Here is a 19,506-nt window from a genome sequence, read left to right on the forward strand (position 1 = left end):
CAACACCACAGTTCAAAGTCATCAGTTCTTTGATGCTCAACCTTTTTTATTTTCCAACTCTCACATCCGTACATGACTACTGGAAAAACCAAAGCTTTGACTATATGGACCTTTGTCAGCAAAGTAATGTCTCTGCTTTTAAATATGCCATCTAGGTTGGTCATAGCTTTTCTTCCAAGGAGCAAGTGTCTTTTAATTTCATGGCTCCAGTCACCGTCTGCAGTGATTTTGGAGCCCACAAAAATAAAGTCTGTCACTGTTTATATTTTTACCCCATCTATTGAAAGAGAAGAATGTAAAAGCAGGCTTAAAACTCAACATTCAAAAAATTAAGATCATGGCATCTGGTCCCATCACTTCAAGGCAAATAGATGGGGAAACAATGGAAATATGCAAGGTGACAATATACAGCCTTGGTGGATTCCTTTCCCAATTTTGAACCAGTTCGTTGTTCCATGTCTGATCCTAACTGTTGCTTCTTGACCTGCCTACAGGTTTCTCAGGAGACAGGAAAGGTGGTCTGGTATTCCCATTTCCTTAAGATTTTTTCAGTTTGTTGTGATCCACACAGTCAAAGACTTTAACCTAGTCAGTGAAGCAGAAGTAGATATTTTTCTGAAATTCTCTTGCTTTCTCTGTGATCTAACGGATGTTGGCAATTTGGTCTTTGGTTCCTCTGCCTTTTCTAAATCCAGCTTGTACATCATGTTCTCAGTTCACGTACTGTTAAAGCCTAGCTTGAAGGGTTTTGAGCATTACCTTGCTAGCATATGAAAGGAGTGTAATTGTGTGAAATTTGAACATTCTTTGGCATTGCCCCTCTCTGGTACTAGAATGAAAACTGACCTTTTCCAGTCCTGTGGCCACTACTGAGTTTTCCAAATCTGCTGGCATATTGAGTGCAGCTCTTTCACAGCATCATCTTTTAAGATTTGAAATAGCTCAGCTGGAATTCTGTCATCTCCACTAACTTTGTTCATAATGATGCTTCCTAAGGTCCATTTGACTTAACACTGCAGCATGTCTGGCTCTAGGTGAGTGATCACACCATCGTGGTTATCAGGTCTTTAAGATCTTTTTTGTACAGTTCTTCTGTGTATTCTTGCCACCTCTTCTTAATATCTTCTGCTTCTGTTAGGTCCGTACCATTTCTGTCCTTTATTGTGCCCATCTTTGCCTGAAAAATTTCCTTGGTATTTCTAATTTTCTTGAAGAGATCTCTAGTCTTTCCCATTCTGTTGTTTTCCTCTGTTTCTTTGCATTGATCTTTGCATTTCTTATCTCTCCTTGCTGTTCTTTGGAACTCTGCATTCAGATGGGTATATCCTTTCTCCTTTGGCTTTCACCTCTTCTTTTCTCAAGTATTTGAGAGGCCTCCTTATACAACCGTTTTGCCTCTCTGCATTTCTTTTTCTTGGGGATGGTATAGAGGTGCCCTATGAAGTAGGGTGCACTTCATAGTGCACCTCTATAATTTATAAAACCGTATGGTCATTCAGAGATACCTCTGTTGCTGGGTTTATGACCTAGTGTTCATAGACTTCTAGTAGGTTTGTTTTATTTAACTTTGCAACACGTTTTAATTTTTGCTTTATGTCTAATTACAGTGTTTGAAACCTAAAGAATTACACATTATCTTCAAATTTGAATGTGTATATAAATATTTGTCTGAACTCAGCACATTCAGTGCCATGATTTCTTGGCTTACATCTGCTCTGAATCATCAAGCTTTATAGGTATACCCAGGGGGCCCTGAGGACATAGGAAACAGTAGCCAGAGTTTATAGTTCTTAAAAGCAAATAAATTTGGAAAGAAAAGCCAAAGGAAAAAGGTTTGATTCACCTTCCTAGAGTCTGTAGCCAGGAACCCATGCTTTTTTGAGGGACATCTGGTCTGTCTTGGTAGCTGGGCTACCCAGTTTTCTCTTCTCAAACTCAGGGGTCAAACATCTGAACTACATTAGTTCAGAGAAGTTCAATATGTGCTAATGTGGACATCAGCAGTCAGGGTGGTCCAGAAGTTGTGAGGTGGGCCCAAATACCCCAAAGACCTGTATGACACACTATACAGACCTATCTCCCAGCGTGTTCTGGGCCTCAAATTTAATGGTGCCTCTTCTAACTCACAGCCAGTTTTGATCTGCATATAGCCCAGGTCTAATGCAAAAATGATCTCTTTCTTTTGAACTGTAGGAAATAGTTTTGTAATAAAGTCAGCAGCCTAAGTGAAAAGGGCCCTGCTCCTTGTCTCCCTGGGAGAGTGAGGGTTGGTAGTAATCAGGTTGAAACTGAAGAGCAGCATCTGACTCACGTGGTACAGTATTGGTATCACTTTTCAGTCATGACCGCAGGCCTCAACCACTTTTCTCAGAAAATGCCTCTGGAGTTGGATCGTAACTCTAAAAAAACAGGGTAGATTCAAGACCAGTGACCCAAAGCACCTGAACTTATCTGTAAACAGAATGGTGTGGCTTTCATCTGAGGCAGAGGGGGATGTGTAGGAATAGGAGCAAGAATGGTGGTGTTTCTGGGTAAGGGGAAATGCAGCTCGGAGCAGAACACCTCTGACCCACCTCTGTGGGGCTGATAGTGCTTCAGCTCCACCATTGGCCTACATTTAGCCAAGCTTCCTCCTCCCCCACCCCCACCCCCAACAACTGGGCTTTACACTCACATGCAATCCACCAAAGCATATAGACAAACCTCTGAGGCACTGCAATCAGATCAGATCAGATCAGTTGCTCAGTCGTGTCCGACTCTTTGCGACCCCATGAATCGGAACACGCCAGGCCTCCCTGTCCATCACCAACTCCCGGAGTTCACTGAGACTCACGTCCATCGAGTCAATGATGCTATCCATCCATCTCATCCTCTGTCGTCCCCTTCTCCTCCTGCCCTCAATCCCTCCCAGCATCACAGTCTTTTCCAATGAGTCAACTCTTCACATGAGGTGGCCAAAGTACTGGAGTTTCAGCTTTAGCATCACTCCTTCCAAAGAAATCCCAGGGCTGATCTCCTTCAGAATGGACTGGTTGGATCTCCTTGCAGTCCAAGGGGCTCTCAAGAGTCTTCTCCAACACCACAATTCAAAAGCATCAATTCTTCGGCGCTCAGCCTTTTTCACAGTCCAACTCTCACATCCATACATGACCACAGGAAAAACCATAGCCTTGACTAGACGAACCTTTGTTGGCAAAGTAATGTCTCTGCTAATAGCTCTACTCAAAGGGGAAAGAAAAGATATTAGGATTATAATTGTCAAAGGAAGGGCAAAACCCAAACCATGTACAAAGTTATGTACGTGTTTCTGTACACAGATAGATGGCTGCCTCTCCTCTTGTCACAGAAATTTACAGCCTCAGGACTTTTGTGAGAGTGACTGATATCGTCCCTAATAGGATCCTTGTACACAGTAGGTTTATTAATTAACTTCAGGGTATCCATGCTTCCTCTGAAGTTGTATAGAATATTTTATGTGTATATGGTTTTTTGGTGGTAAGGAGAAGAGAGACCAGTGGCTTTCAGTTGATTTTCATAGAGTATTATTGTTGTTTAGTTGCTAAGGCGTGTCCAACTCTCTGCAACCCCATGGACTGCAGCATGCCAGGTTCCTCTGTCTTCCACTGCCTTCCAGAGTTTGTACAGATTCATGTGCATTAAGTTGGTGATGCTATCTATCCTCTCTCTCATCCTCTGCCACCTCCTTGTCTTCAGTCTCTCCCAGTATCTGGGTCTTCTCTAATGAGTCGGTTGTTTGTATCAGGTGGCCAAAGTGTTGGAGTTTCAGCTTTGGCATTGGTCCTTCCGATGAATATTCAGGACTGATTTCCTTTAGGATTGACTGGTTTGATCTGCTTGCTGTTCAGTCTCCAACCCCATAGTCTAAGAAAGATTAAGAACGACTTCTATGAGTTAAGAAAAGTTTACAGAAACCAACTTTTTCCCCCCATTTTTTTGTGTTTTATGTCTGTATTTGAATAACCATTCTGATAAAGTACTATTAATTATATGTAAGATTCTCAGACTTTTGTTTAATAAGTATCATTTTGCTTATACTTAAATTGAGAACTTTTTTTTTTAAGGTTCAGGAGCAAGTACATCCCAATCTCTCAGCTAATGAAGAGTCTCTCTATTACATTGAAGAGCTGATTTTTCAGCTGCTTAATAAATTATGCATGGCCCAACCAAGGACTGTTCAAGATGTGGAGGTAAAAATGATTGTATTATTTCAAAAAGTCATTGAACCACTGTATAAATTAACTTTTATATCTACATCTATATCATTTAAAATTATCATGGAAACTAAAGCCATTGAAATCATATGGGGGATGTATGATCAATTCATTTTTGTCAGAGATGTCAAGGCAATTCAATGAGGAAAGTAAAGTTATTCAGCCAAAATAAGTGTTAAAACAACTGGATAAATTTTTGGTGGGAAAAAACCCTTGAAACCATCTCAGAAATTTAAGATACATCATAATCTTAAAAATAATAGCTGGAACTATGAAGTTTCTAGAAGAAAATGCAGCAGAATATCTTTATAAGATGATGTTAAATTTTTTTTTTTTTTTACAGAGGACTCAAAATACCATAAATAGCAAAATAATAAAATTGATGTGAAGGTGAAAACGATACAAGTCACAGACTAGGTGAAAATGCTTTCAATATGTATTCCTTACAAAGGGCTTGTATCCAGAATATGTTAAAAAAGAAAAACAATTACAAATCCAAAATAAAAAGATTCTTTGCTCACCCAGATGAACAAAAGTCTTGAATAGACAGTTCATAAAAGAGCATATGAAAAGTATTCAAACTCATAATTCATCAGGGAAATAGAAATTTAAAGTACAAGGAGTTATTTCACACCCACTAAGAGGGATAAAGTTGAAGACTGATAACATGGAATACTAATGGGATGTAGAGCAACTGGAACTCTTAAACACTGCTAGTAGGAGTATAAAATGGCATAACTACTTTGGAAAATTGTTTTACAGTTTCTTATAGTTAACTATATACCTAACCTATGACCTTGAAGTTTTATTGCTGGGTATTTAATCCTAAAGAAATGAAAATATACCTTCACAAAGAGACTTATATAAGAATGTATAAGCAGTTTTATTCATAACAAGCAAAAATTGAAAACAGCTAAAATTTCCATCTATAGGAAAATGGGAAAACAAATTGTGATAGATTCATAAAATAGAATGCTACTTAGTAGTAAAATGAAGGAATAAACTATTGATACATGCAATAACATAGCTATAATCTACAGTTATCACGTGGAACAAAATATAAGCCAAACCCCAGAAAGTATATATTTATTGATTCCAATTATATGAAAATCAGAAATAGCTTAAAGTAATGGTGATAGAAATCAGGATGGTAGCTGCCTATGAAGTTGAGATTAAGATGATAGAAGTTTTCTGTAATCTTGATTAGTGAGATGGTTACACAGGTGTAAACATTTTTCAAAACTTATCTAATTATACACTTAAGATCTGTGCATTTTACTGCATACAAATATTAGGTTCCATAAAGGACTAGTGTAGAATAAAGATATTTACTCATTGATTAAAAAAATATACATATATGTATATATATGAATGAATGAATGTGAAAGTTGTTCAGTCATGTCTGACTCTTTGCAACCCCATGAACTGTAGCCTGCCAGGCTCCTCTGTCCATGGAATTCTCCAGGCAAGAACACTGGAGTGGGATAGCCATTTCCTTCTCCAGGGGATCTTCCCAACCCAGGGATCGAAGCCAGGTCTCCCACATTGCAGGCCAATTCTTTACTGTCTGAGCTACGAGGGAAGCATGTGTGTGTCTACCTAAAAGATCATGTGTAATTTAGTGCTGAAATACCTGTTTGGGCTCAGTTACATGTGAGTATTTCTAAATTTTTAGAAATACCTGTCAGTATAGTTTTTAAAAGTTACTTTGGCATTATATTGTTTATGTCACCTTTCTTTGAAAATTATTTTCTAACAAGGCAACAACTTCCAGGGTAAAGGATAATCTTATTTTGGAGTAATAGACCTCCTTTCTGCCTCATGGGAAACCTGTATGCAGGTCAAGGAGCAACAGTTAGAACCAGACATGGAACAATGGACTGGTTCAAAATTTGGAAAGGAGTACATCAAGGCTGTGTACTGTTACCCTGCATATTTAACTTCTATGCAGAGTATATCATGTGAAATACTGGGCTGGATGACTCACAAGCTGGAATCAAAATTGCCGGGAGAAATATCAACAACCATAGCTGTACAGATGATACCACTCTAATGGCAGAAAGCGAACAGGAACTAAAGAAACTCTTGATGAGGGTGAAAGAGGAGAGTGTAAAAGCTGACTTAAAACTCAACATTCAGAAAACAAAGTATCGGGTCCTATCACTTCATGGCAAATATGGGGAAAAAATAGAAACAGTAACAGACTTTATTTTCTTGGGCTCCAAAGTCACTGTGGACATTGACTGCAGCCACGAAATTAAAAGACACTTGCTCCTTGGAGGAAAAGCTATGACAAATCTAGACAGTGTATTAAAAAGCAAAGATACCACTTTGCCGACCAAAGTCCTATAATCAAAGCTATAGTTTTTCCAATAGTCATGGCAGATGTGAGAGCTAGACCATAAAGAAGGCTGAGTGCCAAAGAAATGATGCTTTTGAATTGTGGTGCTGGAAAAGATTTCTTGAGAGCCCCTTGGACTGCAAGGAAATCAAATCTGTCAGTCCTAAAGGAAATCAACCCTGAGTACTCATTGGAAAGACTGATGCTAAAGCTGAAACTCTAATACTTTGGCCACCTAATGCAAAGAGATGACTTATATTGGAAAAGACCCTGATGCTGGGAAAGATTGAGAGCAGGAGTAGAAGGGGACGACAGAGGATGAGGTGACTAGATGGCATCACTGACTCAATGGAGATGAATTTGAGCAAACTCTGGGAGATAGTGAAGGACAGGGAAGCCTGGTGTGCTGCAGTTCATGGGGTCACAAAGAGTCAGACACAACTTAGCAACTGACAGTAACAACAATATTAAGAGTTTCAGGAACTCTGGTAATTAATGCATTTGTTTCCGTATTCTCTGCTGTAAGAATTGGACATAACTAAATATAATAAAAGTATACTTTTCAGAAGCTAAATATGCTAGAAGCTGAGAATATAACTTAAAAAACAGGAAATTCTGCTGAATTGGAGTTTGATTCAGTTATCATCACTTCTCATTATTCATGCCAATTACTGGTAATAAGATTTGTTATTACCACTAAATTTGTTAATAAGATTAGATGATATAAAAGGTTTGTATTGTTTTTGCCAAGCGATACATTTCTTTAAACTATTCTGAGCTCTGCCATACACTTGATTCTTTAAGAGGTACATGATATTTCTCCTTTTTAAAATTCTTCTCTATAAAGCTCTGAGATTAGCAGAAGGAGAATGACTGCATAATAATTATTAATAACAAGTTAACACCTTCTGCTGGGTAAACAATTTTAACCCTAGAAACCTTGACCGTAGAATCACTGACTTAGCATATTTTATGTTTGCTTTAATCTCTAACATTATTACTTTTTCTTTTTTTTCCAATTTTATCTTAGTTATGCTTACACTTAAAGCTTTCTGTTTAAACTTCACCTTTTTATTTACCTGTGGGAATTATGTGGAAAAATCTTGATAGTGCTTTGAATTTTTTTTAAACAAAAAACATTAATTTATTGCAGAAATCAGAACAGGTTATGTTACTATTAACTGTTGGCATGAGGATGATGATAAAGTTAATTTTGTATGAACTTTCCGTTTATGAGCACTTCTGTTAATGATAGTTCTGCTGTGATCTGAACAGGAACGAGTTCAAAAGACCTTTCCTCATCCAATTGATAAATGGGCTATTGCTGATGCACAGTCTGCCATAGAGAAACGAAAAAGAAGAAATCCTCTCTTACTGCCTGTGGACAAAATCCATCCTTCATTGAAGGTAAAAGCAAACAAGCAAACATACAATAACAAGACACACAAAAAACTGTTGAGAGAAGTTTTTAACAAATAGTCCTTTATATAGTATTTATGTATCTATATACATGGTCTATAAATATATTTATGTATTTATATGCGTGGTCTATGTGACTGTGTATGTGCAGTTGAATATGTATATACTTGTATATACACATACACACACACACATACATATATATGTTCCTTAATATATGCAAAAAGCAAAAAGAAATATACTCTGATAAAATCAGTTGCTTTTCAAATAGTATTAAAAGTTAATGATAAGAAATAATGCATCTTTTTGGCATCTTCTGATGACTGCTACGCTGATTAACTTTCAGCTTTTTGTTGTGTATAATGCAAAAGCTGTGAGTTCAGAACTCTTTTTAAATTCATTTGTATTTGTTATAGATATTTTTATATACATTGGTAAAGTTGGGTGTTGGGTAGGATATATTATTTAGTCTGTACAGAGTAGCTGGTGTACCTGGATTTGAATATCCCTTGGTAGCAGTTTTAGAACCCCCCACATATATGTCATCCCCTCAGTAGAAACCGTTGTAATTTGGGAATATTAATTAAAAAATGCAAATATTTGTCAGATGGGTTTTGGATAATATATCAAGAGGTTTTCAGTGAAGTCCAGTCTAAGATTTCTGTCTTAGAATCAACTATCGCTTCTTGTTTGATACTAAAGACAGATTTGTTAGATTTAAAAAATCAAAACCAAAACCCCGATACTGAGCCAACAGCTCATTTTACATCCTGTGGTACCTTTGAGTTTAGACATTTGGTTTCTGGAAAGTTGTTTATAAGCAAGAATATTAAATAAAAATTTTAAGTGCGTTTTACCTGCTACTTGACAGTGCTGCCATTTTTGGGAATTAAATTGTTTATTTTTTCCACAGGAAGTTTTAGGGTACAAAGTGGACTACCATGTATCCCTGTATATTGTGGCTGTGCTGGAGTATATCTCAGCTGATATTTTGAAATTGGCTGGTAATTATGTTTTTAATATCCGACATTATGAAATATCTCAACAAGACATTAAAGTGTCAATGTGTGCAGATAAGGTAAGTGTTAAAAAGTATTTAAATTTAGCTAGAATGCTAGTGATTATGTCACTTCTATCTCTGTTTTTTAATACATGGTTATATTAGTGATTTTTATAATTCCTAGTGTTGCAAGACAGAAAAATGGTGGCCTTATAGACTAATAACAATGATATTTTCAGATTTTTCAGCATGTGGTGGGATGAGAATCTCTTTTTTTCCATCAAAACTTCTTTACATGCAGAGAAAAAACATCCAAAACCTCAAACAAGTTTTAAAAAAGTAGTTTGAGTTTTGTATTTTTAGAAAGATAATAAATCCAGAATATTCAGATACTTTTAAGAAGTAATTTTGAAAAACATACTTCGATTTTGCAGCATAATTCAGTGGGGCATAAGGAAAGAGAAGATTTTACAATGCCAGAGTTACTTTCTTCGGATCGTTTTTTTTGTTACTTCATTCTTCCTGTCTGTAAGCTACAGAGGAAAGAAATTGAGTCTTTTATTTTCCTCTCTCCTCCTTTTCTTCCCTTTCTACTTTCCTCCTTTTTTTTTTCTTTTGAAATCAACATTTCTGAATGCTTGTTATGTGTCAGATACTGCCCTGAGCAATGTACAACACTGAGCATATCAGCAGTCCCTGTGTTAGAAGGAATTTATTTTAGTGGGTAATAAATGTATTATAAACAAATAATTGCAGTACAAGATAATTAAAACTATTATTATACAAATGAATCAAAGGTGCGGTGAAGAAAGTGGTTAACTCTGGATAGGGGAGACCAGAAGCACTTCATAGAGAAGGCGCCTAAGCTAGACCTCTAGGTGTGAGTTACCCCAGGGCCTGGCCTAGGCCCCTGGTTCTTCACCTTGCACATCAGAGTTACCAGTATTTATTATTTATTACCAGTATTTAAAAGAATACTGACGTGTGCATCTTGCCTCTAGAGGGTCTTATTTACTTGGCCTGGGGTTGGCCTTTAGGCTCACAAGTGATTCTGATGTACGGTTAACAATTGAGAGCCATTGTACTACGCCATAGTCTCAAAAATGATTTTTCACTTAAATTTTATTGTAGAAATTCCTTGTTATTTCTGTGTGACTTCTCAAAAAATGAAAAACAATGATTATATGTTTTTTTTAACTTAGTTTCTAGCTCACTTTTAGAAAAGTCGCATGTACAAAAAAAGATACCCCCTTGTACCCTAAACCACTTGAGAGTAGGTTATTGACATAGTTTAGTGTATCATATGAAGAAAAACATTTTCCTGTATAATCACACTGTGACAGTCAAAATCCAGGAAATGAATGCTGATACACTATATTATGTAATCCTCAGACCCTGTTCAGGTTTTGCCAGTTGTCCCAGTGACGTCTTTTAAGCAGAATGATCCTGTTCAGAATCATGTGTTGTGTTTAGTTGTCATGTATCTTTTTCTTCTCCTTGTTCACTCTGGAACAGTTCATTCTTCCTTTAACTTTTATGACCTTGACATTTTATGACCTTGACATGCTTATTAATGTTTAAAATGCTCTTCAGTTTTTTCTGACATTTTCTCTTGATAAGTTTCAGGTTATGTATGGAGCTGTGGCAGAAATGCCATGGAAGTTCTTCTCATTGTACTTTGTCACACGACAGCAGTTTTGATGTGTCCCATTTTTGGTGATGGTCACTTCAATCCCTTGATTAAGGGTTTGTCTCCTAGATTTCTCTACTTTAAAGGACTCCTTACCCTTTGGTAATTAATGAATATTTTGTGGAGTATCTTAAGGCTATGTAAATATCTTGATCCTCATCACACTTTGTGGTGGTTTAGTCGCTAAGTCGTGTCCAACTCTTGCTACCCAATGGACTGTAGCCTCCCGAGCTCCTCTGTCCATGGGATTCTCCAGACAAGAATACTGGAGTGGGTTGCCATTTCCTTTTCCAGAGGATCTTCCCGAACCAGGGATTGAACCCAGGTCTCCTGCATTGCAGGCAGAATCTTTACCAACTGAGCTACAATTTATTTTAATATGGACTCATTGATTCTTATTTTATTTAGTGAAACATAACTTGTTACTTTATTAGTTATTTTGATATTCAGATTGTCTCAAGTTGACCAGTGGGAGCCCCTTCAGTTTGCTTCTCTGTCCCTGTCTCTCTTTTGACATAAGATGCTCCAGGTTCAACTTGTTCTTTACCTGGCTACTCAAGCCTGGAATTAGTTGTTTTCTAAAAATCCCTGGTTCCTTTTAGTGGAGAATGGTATTTAGAAACCATGATCTTGGTGCTCGATGAGCTCATTGATACTGGAGTGTTACTCCTCCGATCTCTCTAAGGTCAAAATTAGGGAATATGTGTGTGTGTGTGTTTGTATACATACATACATGGGCTTCCCTGGTGGCTCAGTGGTAAAGAATCTGCCTGCCAAAGCAGGAGATGTGGGTTTAATCCCTGGGTTGGGTAGATCCCGTGGAGAAGGAAATGGCAACCCACTCCAGTATTCTTGCCTGAGAAATCCCGTGGACAGAGGAGCCTGGCAGACTACAGTCCATGGGGTCACAAAAGTGTCAGACAAAACTTAGTGACTGAGACAACAATAATAACACATACATATACATCTGTATTTATATCTTATGTATCTTTAGATGAGTTCTCTTCAATCCAGGTTCATTACCACAGACTTCATTTTCGCCTCCCCATTTTTACATTTGTAATTCTGTTATCTGATAGAAACATGGCTCCTGTTTTTCTTAATATATTTATTTGTTTGGTCAACACTTCTGTATGTGACCAGTCTCCCAGCAGGCCTATCTCCCCACTCTGGTGTAGACACCCTATTTTGGCATAGAAACCCTTCTCCTTCTTTGTATACTTTGTCCTAACCCTCCTCAAATTCTGACAATCCCATCTTGGTCCACTGCTGCTGGACCAACTTCCCGTGCAAATACCCTCCTTACCCACTAGGGCTCCAGCACCCTGCATCAAGCTGCGCTATCCTATGGATAGTCTCTATACTCTGATTGATCGCTAACATCTTGTGCCCCAACCCTACACTCCTGTAAACACCCTCCCTACTCCTCTCAGGAACTAGCACACTGAGATGGGGCGCTGCAGCTTTTCCCCACACCCTCATGCAGGGATTCCTCCTTTATTTGCCCCATTCCTCCACTCTCCCTGCCCTGAATAGTGGCTTTGCGTGGGATTATTGAGAGACTGTGGGAAGGGGAGACTTTATTCTATATCTGAGTCAGTTAACTTTTCTCTGACTCTTTTAAAAAGCAAAAGTAGTTAAATTCTTAGACAATTACACAGTCTCAGAATTACAAGAGACCAGATCTATATGCAAACTGACAGGTGGTAGTCACATAGCGTCTGTTTGAGCACTGGGGAGCTTATTGCTCATAAAACTGTCTATTCATTTTTATAGAATTCTAGTTAGGTGAAATGTCTTCCTCATAGAGAGTTAAAATTAACTTTCCTATTAACTTTTTTCCAGACTAGCTGTTTTTTATTAGCAAGAATATACTTGATAATTCAATATGTACAATTTTAAACACATCATGCCTTTTAAAAAATTTTTTGGATGGAATTATCCAAAAGAGAATTTATTAAAATTCAGTGCATTTTTAGGGTACAGACCTGTAGTAGAACTATAAATATCAAGTATGGCATGCATTAAAAATTTTTTTACTGAAATATAATTGATTTACAATGTTGTGTTTAATTTCTATTGTGCAGCAAAGTGACTTAGTTATATATATATATACTTTTTTTCATACTCCTTTCTATTACAGTTTATCATAGGATATTAAATATAGTTTCTTAGATATATAGTTTCTACTATGCAGTAGGACCTTATTATTTACTCATCCTATATATAAAAAGTCAGTTTTCATCTGACTTTCCTATTAACTTTGATTCCTTAATTCGATGAAACTGTTTTTCAGAATAAGTCATTCCGTTATTAAAGCATTTTTCCATGTACTAAATTTTCACCTTTTGAGACTTTGCAAACCAATCTTTTTGACATGATTTTCAGATTTTCTTTGAATTGCTCTTAGACTGTGATTTCAAAAATAAAGACAACAGACTAGATTTTTTCTGACCACACAAAGTGCAATGAAATGCCTACTTCCTTTATTCGATATGATGTTCTTTTATTATTTTACTGTTAACTTTTTGGAGCACACATGTTGTTCTGTTTACTTAATGAGTTTACAGATGTCTCAACTTTTTCACAGGAGATGCTAGTATGTTATATATCTCAACTCCCTAGGACTTTTCACGTGAGGTACTAGTATGTTATATCTTTGATTTCTTACAATGTGTGCTGTTGGTATATTTTTTTTCATCCAAGTTTGAATTCAAATTTATCTCTCTAAAACTTAATACTGTTATTGAGACTATGTCCAGCATATCAAGATATTATAAAAATCTGATTTTGTTATTCATCATTGTAGATATCCTACTAGCTTTTTATAATATATGCCAGTCTAAGAAACTTAGTTTGTTTCAGTTTGAATTATTTATTAAAAATATTATAAAAAGTGTAATAGGTGATATTCCTCATATAATGTTATTAGAGGCATCCTTCTAGATTAATAAATTACCACTTTTTTTCACTACGGGCTTTTAGTTAGCTGCCATTTCACCTCTTTGTCTAATTCGGGTATCAGCAGGCTTTATCTGTAAAGGACCAGATAGATGGATGAATATTTTAGGTTTTGTGGGCTATATATATATATATTTGCCTTTCTTGGAACCACTCATCTTTGCTTTTGTGGCAAGAAAGCAGCCGTAAAACAATGAGTTTAGGCTGTGCTCTAGTAAAACTTTATTTATACAAAAGGCAGTAGGCTCATTGTGGACTGTGGGCTAGTTTGCCCATCCTTTCCTCCTGTGATTCCAAATTTGTCACAAGAGACTGTCATATGTATAGCAAAGATCCAAATGACTTTATTTGTGGGACTAGTCATGTGAATGGAGTAATGAGACTAGTGTGATATGGTGTGATCTTAGTAAATCTAAACTGATTTCCTGTGAGCACTGTTTCAGGAACTTATAAGCCATCTGTTTAATAAACTGTTCAAAGTGCTTTCTAGAGGTCTCTAATTTTCCCAGACAAGGTCATATAATTTGACAGAGAACTTGAGAATCAAGTTTTTTTCTGCACTTAAAAAAGCAGCATTTGACTATATGATGTATTCTGGCCCATCAGAGATTCCTGAGAATAGGTATATGATCATAGGAAGGAATTTTAAAGCTCAACCCTTCATATATTTTCACTATTAAGGAAAATAATATTCAGATTGGAAAAATAGAAAATATATGCTTAAGAGGAAATTTGATGTTTAAGCAAGGCAAAGCCTTTGACTGTGTGAATCACAATAAACTGGAAAATTCTGAAAGAGATGAGAATACCAGACCACCTGACCTGCCTCTTGAGAAACCTATATGCAGGTCAGGAAGCAACAGACTGGTTCCAAAAAGAAAAGGAGTACATCAAGGCTGTATATTGTCACTCTGCTTATTTAACTTATATGCAGAGTACATCATGAGAAACCCTGGGCTGGAAGAAGCACGAGCTGGAATCAAGATTGCCAGGAGAAATATCAGTAACCTCTGATATGCAGATGACACCACCCTTATGGCAGAAAGTGAAGAGAAACTAAAAAGCCTCTTGATGAAAGTCAAAGAGGAGAGTGAAAAAGCTGGCTTAAAGCTCAACATTCAGAAAATGAAGATCATGGCATCTGGTCCCATCACTTCATGGGAAATCGATGGGGAAACAATGGAAACAGTGTCAGACTTTATTATGAGGGGCTCCAAAATCACTGCAGATGGTGATTGCAGCCATGAAATTAAAAGACATTTACTCCTTGGAAGGAAGGTTATGACCAACCTAGATAGCATATTCAAAAGCAGAGACATTAGTTTGCCAACAAAGGTCCGTCTAGTCAAGGCTATGGTTTTTCCTGTGGTCATGTATGGATGTGAGAGTTGGACTGTGAAGAAATCTGAATGCCAAAGAATTGATGCTTTTCAACTGTGGTGTTGGAGAAGACTCTTGAGAGTCCCTTGGACTGCAAGGAGATCCAACCAGTCCATCCTAAAGGAGATCGATCAGTCCTGGGTGTTCATTGGAAGGACTGATGCTGAAGCTGAAACTCCAATACTTTGGCCACCTCATGTGAAGAGTTGACTCATTGGAAAAGACTCTGATGCTGGGAGGGATTGGGGGCAGGAGGAGAAGGGGACGACAGAGGATGAGATGACTGAATGCCATCACTGACTTGTTGGACACGGGTTTGAGTGAACTCTGGGAGTTGGTGATGGACAGGGAGGCCTGACGTGCTGTGATTCATGGGGTCACAAAGAGTCGGACATGACTGAGCAACTGAACTGAACTGATTCAAGTCAAGAGAGAGTAAGAGCACAGAGCTGTTCTGAGGATTATTTCTGTGGACCCAGATGTCATAGGAGTTGAGTTCTTCTGTATTTTTTCTTTTGTTGTAATATTATTCTATTTCAAGAACTGATTCTCCTTTACTATTCTTGTGAACATGACCAAGAACTGCTTTTGTTGTCCTAACATTTATTCTGATCCTTAACTCAGTCTTTAGCCATTCATTACAAGTCTTGTGTCTGCTCAGTCACTCAATTGTGTCTGACTCTTTACAGTCCCATGGACTATAGCCCACCAGGCTCCTCTGTCCATGGGATTATCCCAGCAGGAATACTGGAGTGGGTTGCCATTTCCTCCCCCAAGATATCTTCCCTATCCAAGGATCAAACCCCTGTCTCCAATGTGGTTCCTCCATTAGCAGGTGGATTCTTCACTCCTGAGGCACCTGGGAAGGCTATTGCAAGTCATTACAAGTCTTAGCAATTTCAGTTCAGTTCAGTCGCTTAGTCGTGTCCGACTCTTTGCGACCCCATGAATCGCAGCACGCCAGGCCTCCCTCTCTATCTCCAACTTCCAGAGTTTACTCAAACTCACATCCATCGTGTCAGTGATGCCATCCAGCCATCTCATCCTCTGTCATCCCCTTCTCCTCCTGTCCCCAATCCCTCCCAGCATCAGGGTCTTTTCCAATGAGTCATCTCTTTTCATGAGGTGGAAAGTATTGGAGTTTCAGCTCCAACTCACAAAGTATTGGAGTTTCAGCTTTAGCATCAGTCCTTCCAATGAACACCCAGGACTGATCTCCTTTCGGATGGACTGGTTGGATCTCCTTGCAGTCCAAGGGACTCTCAAGAGTCTTCTCCAACACCACAGTTGAAAAGCATCAATTCTTTGACGCTCAGCTTTCTTCACAGTCCAACTCTCACATCCATACATGACCACTGGAAAAACCATAGCCTTGACTAGACGGACCTTTGTTGGCAAACTAAAATCTCTGCTTTTGAATATGCTCTCTAGGTTGGTCATAACTTTCCTTCCAAGGAGTAAATGTCTTTTTATTTCGTGGCTGCAATCACGATCTGCAGTGATTTTGGAGCCCCCCAAAATAAAGTCTGACACTCTTTCCACTGTTTCCCCATCAATTTCCCATGAAGTGATGGGACCAGATGCCATGATCCTCGTTTTCTGAATGTTGAGCTTTAAGCCAGCTTTTTCACTCTCCTCTTTGACTTTCATCAAGAGGCTTTTTAGTTCCTCTTCACTTTCTGCCATAACGGTGGTGTCATCTGAATATCTGAGGTTATTGATATTTCTCCTGGCAATCTTGATTCCAGCTTGTGCTTCTTAATTTGCAAACATACAATATATGTATGCTCTTTAAGCAGGTATCTTTTGTGCATTTACTGTGCATCAAATGCTGTGGATTTTAAGATGAAGTTACAGCTCTTATCTGTAGATATGTCAGTATAAGTTAGGTGCTTAAATAGAAAAGAGAAGGGATGCTTATGGAGGACTGAAGCCAGGGAAAGATTTTAATGGAGGAGTTCAGGAAGAGTTGGGAAAAGCTATACAAAGACAATTTTATTTGAGCTAAGTGATGAAAATTACTAAGGATTTATCAGGTGAATAAATGTGAGAGTTGGAAGGAAAGAGAAGTAAGAGAAGGTGAAGGACAGGAGAATAGAAGGACCTGACCAGTTTTAAGAGCTGTTTGTAATTGGAGTTAAAAGGATTTGGGGACTGATTTGGTGTGAAAGTTGAGAAGTGTTAAGTCTAGGGTAAGGACAAGTTTTCTAGCTATGAAGTAGATGATGCTTGATTAGTGATTCTCAAGTGGAGTGTACATGTATGGGTTTGTCAGACAGAGAGATACCTAGCCAGCCTTTCATAGCACTTGTCTAGATTCCAGAGAGATTCTGACATAAATATTTAGGGAGTCATTATCTAGTGATTGATAATCATCTAAGAAGGTGAGCTCATTCAGAAGAAAATATAGTACATGTTTCAGACTGATGGCCTGCTATTGAATAGGGGTTCTCCACCTAGTGAATAGGGGCTCCAGGTTTATTTTTTAAAATTTTGAATTATTTGCAATCTGTTTATATTTAAAAATAATGAAAATTCTACATAAAATCTAGATTTCAGACTCTTGAAAAAGAAAATCAAAATGCCTGATAAAACAGCTACCATTGAGCACACTTTCCTGTTTAGGTCCATGCACTTTCTAGTTTGCCACACTGCCTGTCACCTCTTCTGTATTAATATGATGTGTCATCTGCCTGACTCCTGTAGCATTTACATTCAGGATTTTGGGTGTCGTGTGGCCAAAACAGTTCCAAAAATGGGACCCTTCAGTGGGTGGCAGGGAAGGTAAGCAGTAGAGAAGGAGGCCTCACTGACAGAATGGTGTATGAGAAGCCAAGGGAAGAGAAAGTTTTAAGAGGTTCTGGTTATCTGTGTTAATAACTAGAGAAAACAAAAAGATATTCAGACATTATTAGTGAGTTTCAGTAGAGTGGTGAGCTTGAGAACTAAGAAATTAGAGATACAAAGTACAGACTACTTTAAAAATATCTCTAGTGGGGGAAGAGAAGATAGTTCTGTGTCATACTTTCCATTCTTTTGTGTGTCTGCCTAAAATCATTAGCTAATTCCCTGTGCAGCCCAGTGGTTTCTTCAAAGGTCTTAAGTGGCTGAGAATGGGAGGCGATGATGTTCAGTTGCAGGAGGGCGAGTTGCATGGAGAGGGCAATGAAGAGAAGAGGGATTTTAGAGTATCACAGGAGATGAGGCTGGGGAGGTAGGCCGGGGTTAAATTGTAAGTGGCTTTATCTTCATGAAATTAGAATTGTATACTGAAAGCAATGAAATCCAGTATCATGTATATGTAGGATGTGACACAATTTGGTTTTAGGAACATAATTTTGGAACTGGGGTTGGGAAGAAACCTGTGGCAAGGAGGTCATATTGCAAGACCTTCTAAGAGGTGATATGGCTCCTTAATAGTCTAATTTGAAGCTTGGAGGGTAATGGAGAGAACTGACCAGCTTTAAGAAATATTTTTGAGTTAGATTTAAAAGATCAGGAAAGCAGAATTCATGTTTATTTTGCTTACTGCTATATCTTACCAACATCTGGCACAATTTCTGGTGCTCAGTAGATATTTTTGAGAATGAATGAATATCTCATATTGTCAGAATTTGCTCATTCTCTTAATTGTTTTACTTTTGGAGCTTCCTTTTTGGAAATGTGCTTTTTTTTTTTCTCTCTTAAATTCTAGGAAAGTAGTTTTCAGTTAGTCATGCATATATAATTAAGTAGGTCCAATTTTTCTTTTATTTTTAAACTATCAATGTTTTTAATTCTAAAAAGTATGGTCACCTTTTTCCTGTTGACTTTAATATACATCCAGCTACTGAGTGTTGGTTGACTCAAGTCCATAGTACCAATCTTTATTCTTTCCTGAAAGGGGAAATTGTCACTATAGCAATTTAAGCATCTGTGGGATGCTTGATTTTAACAAAGAACTTTCTATAGCAGTTGTTAATGTAGTAAATATGCATCAGAAAAGCATCATGCTATTTCTATATTTTGTGTCTTGTTTCATTTTTCTCCTTTAAACTCCACTTAAGTGCACCTAAGCATTCTTACAGTAGGATAAAGAACTACTATTTTTAATGCCTATTATTTGCTAGTCATAATAGTATGCATTTTATGTCCTTTACCTCATTGAATTCTTTCATCAATTACATACATGTAAGGGATCTGACTTTCGAAGGAATACTCGAAAATATTATATTGTCTATAATCACAGGTAAATGATAGAACTGTGATTTTTGGCTCAGATTGTTCTGATTTGTTCAGAACAATTGTACAGATTTGTTCTCCAAATGTGTACTCTTTTTGCTATTGTAAATTTTGTGTTTACATGTATGTATATATGTATTTATATACACACAGACACACATGTATTTGTGTACATAATATGTGTATATATGTATTTCACTATTAGATTTATTTTCATAAATATTTATTTTTCTATATCCAGTTTTATTTGAACATTATCTCA

The 19,506-nt window shown here is 37.4% G+C and overlaps 1 protein-coding gene across 1 annotated transcript in view; it reads left to right on the plus strand.

The window, feature by feature from the left end:
• The window catches only part of SOS2 (SOS Ras/Rho guanine nucleotide exchange factor 2), a 105,907-nt gene that overhangs the window by 21,156 nt on the left and 65,245 nt on the right, over window positions 1-19,506 (plus strand). The window contains exons 2-4 of the mRNA XM_070378109.1: window positions 4,083-4,208; window positions 7,849-7,980; window positions 8,906-9,070. Of these exons, the coding sequence (XP_070234210.1) occupies window positions 4,083-4,208; window positions 7,849-7,980; window positions 8,906-9,070 (423 nt within the window). The remainder of the gene's footprint in view (window positions 1-4,082; window positions 4,209-7,848; window positions 7,981-8,905; window positions 9,071-19,506) is intronic.

Source organism: Bos mutus, chromosome 10 (assembly GCF_027580195.1).
Source record: "Bos mutus isolate GX-2022 chromosome 10, NWIPB_WYAK_1.1, whole genome shotgun sequence".
NCBI classification, from domain to species: Eukaryota; Metazoa; Chordata; class Mammalia; order Artiodactyla; family Bovidae; genus Bos; species Bos mutus.